Source organism: Tasmannia lanceolata, unplaced genomic scaffold, assembly GCF_043159265.1.
Source record: "Tasmannia lanceolata isolate RefF3 unplaced genomic scaffold, GAP_Taslan_0.1 ptg000026l, whole genome shotgun sequence".
NCBI lineage: Eukaryota > Viridiplantae > Streptophyta > Magnoliopsida > Canellales > Winteraceae > Tasmannia > Tasmannia lanceolata.
In genome coordinates this window covers 3,283,881-3,289,460 of record NW_027518703.1, presented here as the reverse complement: position 1 = coordinate 3,289,460, position 5,580 = coordinate 3,283,881, and the positions used below count along the sequence as shown (strand labels likewise).

The following is a 5,580-nucleotide window of genomic DNA, read 5'->3' as shown; positions in this document are numbered from 1 at the left end:
TCGAGATTCCTGAAGAGCAAGGATCCTCAGAAGGGCGAAACCCTCGGAGTCAAAGACCCCCTCATCGTCAACAAGGGTCTGCTTCCATCACCAGCCCACCACCCGACCATCGCCGTGATGTTCGGCATCAAAGGGGTGACAACTCAAGGATGGAACCAATGAACCTTGCTCATCGAAATGAGAATCAGATACCTCCGAAAATAAGAAGCCCAACGAGAAATATCCAAGCAGAAGAGAGCCCTGCCATCATGGCTGAACTCCAGCGTCAGATAAGAGAAGTTCAACAACAAATGAAGACACCGTGTGATCCGGACCGCCTCGCACAATGGGATAGCGATATTGCTTCTCCGTTCACTTCGAGAGTCGCCAATGCCGTCGTCACCACAAACTCGGACATGCCTCGGTTGGATCTCTATGATGGGTCATCAGACCCTCTTGAGTTTCTCCGCACCTATCGCCGCACAATGGTAATAAGAAATGTTTCCGATGCGACGATGTGCAAAGCCTTTTCCGCCTACCTGAAGAAAGACGCTAGCAATTGGTTCAGTCGATTGCGGCCCAACTCCATCGAATCGTTCCACGAACTGGGAAAGGAGTTCGTTGCTTATTTCATCAACAGTCCGCCCCGAAAGAAACCAGCCGACGCTCTCCTAGCTCTGCGACAGTGAAAGGACGAAACCCTGCGGAGATTTATCGACCGGTTCCGAATGGAACTCCACCAAATTAGCGAACCGAACTTCGATATGGTTCGCCCAGCGCTCCGCCATGCCATCCGAGATAGATACATGAAAGTCGCGTTAAATGTGAATCCTCCCCGCGATATCCAAGACCTCATGGCTACAGCGGACAGGTACATCAATAATGAGGAATCATTTGCCATGGAAAGGGAATTGGAAACCACCCGAGGTGCCGAAAAGTGAAAGGACGACTCTAGGACACCATCAAGTCATAAGCAACAAGACACAACGACCATCAAAACCGTCGCGCACCAAATCCCCAGTTTAATAGGGTCGACTACACCCCCCTGAACAACATTATCTCGAATATCCTGTACAAAGTCGTGACAAAGAAGCCATAAACTGGCCCGAGAAAATGAGAAACTCGGGAAAATGTAAGACTTCCAACTAGTACTGTCATTTTCACCAAGACCATAAGCACACCACTGATAATTTTTACCATCTGAAGAATGAAATTGAAAGGCTCGCCGGACTAGGAAAGATCGACCGTTATCTCCAGAATCCCCCAAGGAGCCATTAGCGACCCCGATCCGAAGTACATCAGTCTGACGAACATCATTCGCTCGCCGAACCACCAAGCAGAAAGCAGTCGACATAGAGCCCCGGATCAGGAGGAAGCACCAAAGGTCATCAGAAATATCGACACCATTTATGGAGGCCCGGCGTCCGGAGGACCAACTGACGAAGGGCGCACCCTTTATTCAGGACAAGTCAACTCCATAGAAAACCCCGCAAAGAAACCAAAGACTGGACCAAGTACCAATACACCTATCACGTTCACCGAAGCAGATTACAGGACCATAGATCGACATCATTATGACGCCGTGGTAGTTCGGCTTACCATCGCCAACTGTAGCATGGGGCGAATCTTGGTAGATACGGGGAGCTCAATCAATGTCCTCCATCAGAACGCCTTCGCCGAAATGGGCATCAACAATGATAGGCTGGAGCCTGTTAATTGGTCCATCTTCGAATTCTCCAGAGGGGAAGTCAAGGTACGAGGCAAAATCAAACTCCCCGTAAAATTCGACACCCATCCAAACCAGCGTACCATTATGCAGACCTTTGTGATAGTTCATGTCCCTTCCACCTACAATGGGATCATCGGGAGGCCAGCTCTAAATGAACTGGGGGCAGTGTTCTCCACTGCCCACTTGAAAATAAAGTTTCTTACCAAGCTCGGTGTCGCAGAGGTTATCAGCGACCAAGAGAAAGCCCGCGAGTGCTACGCCGCCCTGTTAAAAAAGAAAAAGGCCACCAAAGAGACCTTCTCCATAGGCGGTACTGACCCTCGAGTTGAAGTAAAGCAAGGAGAACCGGTCGAAGAACTCACGAAGATTCCTCTGTTCCCCGGTACCGAGGATCAAACCGTCCAAATAGGTTCTCTCCTGTCAGGTAAGCTTAAAACCGAACTTGTCAATTTCTTAAAAGTTAACTCGGATGTCTTCGCCCGGTCCGTCTCCGACATGAAGGGGATCCCCTCGGACGTTGCGGTTCATAAACTAAATGTGAACCCCAACTCCAAGCCAGTCAAACAGAAAAAATGAAGCTTCGCCGCCGAAAGAGAAAAGCACATCAGAGAATAAATAGATAAGCTTCTAGAAGCCAAGTTCGTCAGAGAAATTTGCTACCCAGAGTGGCTCACCAACGTAGTAATGGTTAAAAAATCTAATGGCAAGTGGTGAATCTGCATTGATTTCACAGACCTCAACAAAGCATGCCCCAAAGATTGTTACCCGCTACCGAGGATCGATCACCTCATTGACTCCATCGCTGGACATGAGATGCTAAGTTTCATGGATGCTTTTTCTGGATACAACCAGATTCAGATGTACGGTCCTGATATTCCAAAAACCTCCTTCGTCACCGACCAAGGATTGTTTTGCTACGAAGTCATGCCATTCGGCCTCAAGAATGCGGGCGCCACGTACCAACGTCTTTTCAACAAAATATTTGCCGAGCAAATCGGGAGGAACATGGAAGTATATGTTGATGACATGCTTGTCAAAAGCCTCAAAGCGCCGGACCACATCGCCGATCTTGAAGAAGCCTTCACCATACTCCGACGAAACCGAATGAAGCTGAACCTCGCCAAGTGCGCTTTCGTCAGAAATCTATTGAGAGATGTCTGCCCTTCTTTAAGACCCTCCGAAGTGTGAAAGATTTCCAATGGACGGAAGAGTGTCAAGCAGCCTTCAATAAGCTAAAAGCGTATCTCCAAGAGCTTCCCCTACTCTCCAAGCGAGTACCGGGGGAAAGCTTGTACTTGTACCTAGCAGTTGGGTCTGCAGCGGTAAGTTCGATATTCGTTCGCCAGGAAGGAAAAGCGGAGCAACCTATCTACTTCATTAGTAGGGTACTCCATGATGCCAAAATTCAATACCAAGAAATTGAAATGCTCGCCTTCGCTGTTGTCATATCAGCAAGGAAACTCCGCCCATATTTCCAAGCTCATCCTATCATCGTACTCACCAATCAACCCCTCCGAAAAATATTACAAAAGCCTGACACCTCTGGGCATTTGATGAATTGGGCAGTCGAATTAGGTGAATTCGACATCCAAATAAAGCCCTGTCCAGCGATCAAGTCCCAGTCGCTGGCAGATTTTATCGTGGAACCACAATGTCGATGGAGGAGCCAGAAGAGCCAAGCCTCCTGATCGAAGAACCGACCCTGAACCAGCAACACCACAATCTGCTGTGGATGTTATATGTAGATGGCTCCTAGCGTTGATGGCCTCTTCCGGAATGTTCGAACAGGGAAACGTCTACACTGAGATCCTCCCTCAGCCTAGCGTTGAAAGAGAAGAAGTCCTACAGCTCAACGAGGAACCTAGCTGGATGGACCCCATAATACAATACTTGAAAGACGGTATCATGCCCCCGGATTGAAAAGAAGCTCGACTCCTAGTAGCAAGGGCCGCCCATTATATTCTCCATGGACAGAAACTCTATAAACGTTCCTATTCATGGCCTTTGCTAAAATGCCTCCAACCCTCTGTCGCGGAGCTCGCCTGAGAGAAGTCCATGAAGGAATCTGTGGCGATCACTCGGGCGGAAAGGTATTGGCCTACAAGATCCTCCGCCGAGGTTTTTTCTGGCCCACTCTCCAGCAAGACACGTCTGATTTCGTCAGAAAATGCAAGCAATGCCAGAAGTTCACTACGGTACCTCGTCTCCCTGCAGTTCCATACAAGCCCATCTCCAATCCTGTCCCGTTCGCTATGTGGGGAATTGATTTGTTAGGACCCTTACCTAACTCAATTAAGGGACACCGAATGATGTACGTCGCCATTGACTACTTCAAATGGGTCGAGGCCAAGGCGGTTAAGAAGATTACTTCCGGAGAGACGGAAAATTTCTTCTATCATACATCATTTGCAGGTTCGGTATTCCGTTGACTCTTGTGACTGACAACGGGACCCAATTTGCGAGCCCAAGGTTCAAAGATTTTTGTGGAAAACTCGGTATCGACCAGAGATTCACTTCAGTTAGTCATCCATAGGCTAACGGACAAGTGGAAGTGACCAATCGAACTCTCTTACAGGGGTTGAAGAAACGCGCAGAAAATGCTCGAGGATTATGGGCCGACGAATTACCGAGCCTCCTCTGGGCCTACCGAACTATCTCTAGAACCGCAACAGGGGAATCACCCTTCAGCCTTGCCTTTGGAGTGGATGCAATCATACCTGTTGAAATTGGAGCCCACTCTCCGAGGCTTGAAGCGTACAGTGAAAGGGCCATTCCCAACCACCTCAGAAGCAGTCTCGACCTTATCGAAGAAACTAGAGAAAAAGCTCGAGTCGGGATGGCCGCGCTACAACTCCAGGATGAAGGAGAGAGCAGTAAGGATGGACGACTTGGTGTTACGACGATCCGAAGTCTCCGACCCTTGCAACTCGGGAAAATTGGCTCCCACTTGGGAGGGACCCTACCGCGTATCTCGCACTCTCCAGCCTGGGTCATATCAACTGGAAGATTTAGAGGGCAACCCCATTCCCCGCAATTGGCACATTTCGAATTTGAAGAAATTCTACCAGTAGGCAAGAGTGTAATTCGTTTTCATTTCCATATTTCCAATAAATCTATGTGTTTGTTCTTTGTCTTTGTGATATTGCAGACATGTAATCATTCTCCCCAATTAATAAAATTTCCTCTTCGATTCTCCATTCACAAGAACAATTACTCCCCAACATCGACAAATCTCAAATCTCCAAACGAAACAAGCTACGAACGAAGAATAAAAGATACGACCCATAAACCGATGCCCCAAGAGGCTCAGTGGAACGTCTATCTACTTAAAAGATACGACGCATAAACCGATGCCCCAAAAGGCTCGGTGGAGCGTCTATCTACTTGAAAGATACGACCCACAAACCAGTGCCCCAAGAGGCTCGGTGGGGCGTCTATCTACTTGAAAGATACGACCCACAAACCAGTGGTTGAAGAGGCCCGGTAGAGAGTCTATCTACTTGAAAGATACGACCCACAAACCAGTGCCTGAAGAGGTCCGGTTGAGAGTCTATCTACTCGAAAGATACGACCCACAAACCAGTGCCTGAAGAGGCCCGGTAGAGAGTCTATCTACTTGAAAGATATGACCCACAAACCGATACCCGAACAGGCTCGGTAAAGAGTCTATCTATAAAATACTCCGTAATACTCCGAAAAACAAATCAATGTATCACCAGAATCAAAGAAAATTTACTATCTCTAGGAAAAATGTAAAAGTGTTTCAAAAGCACCACCATAAGTAAGGATCGCCTCGAAGGACAAACCCCTCCAACCACGCACCCAAAATAAAATTATGTTTTTACAGACCAGTTCATGAAAATGATAATAAA

The 5,580-nt window shown here is 47.8% G+C and overlaps 1 protein-coding gene across 1 annotated transcript; it reads left to right on the top strand.

Annotated features, from left to right (window-relative positions):
• The first annotated feature begins 1,594 nt into the window (after nucleotides 1-1,594).
• Nucleotides 1,595-3,628, top strand: LOC143858846 (uncharacterized). The gene is made up of 3 exons (XM_077369556.1): nucleotides 1,595-2,132; nucleotides 2,442-2,890; nucleotides 3,317-3,628. The coding sequence occupies exons 1-3, from the start codon at nucleotides 1,595-1,597 to the stop codon at nucleotides 3,626-3,628; spliced, it is 1,299 nt and encodes a 432-aa protein (XP_077225671.1).
• The last annotated feature ends 1,952 nt before the right edge of the window (nucleotides 3,629-5,580 follow it).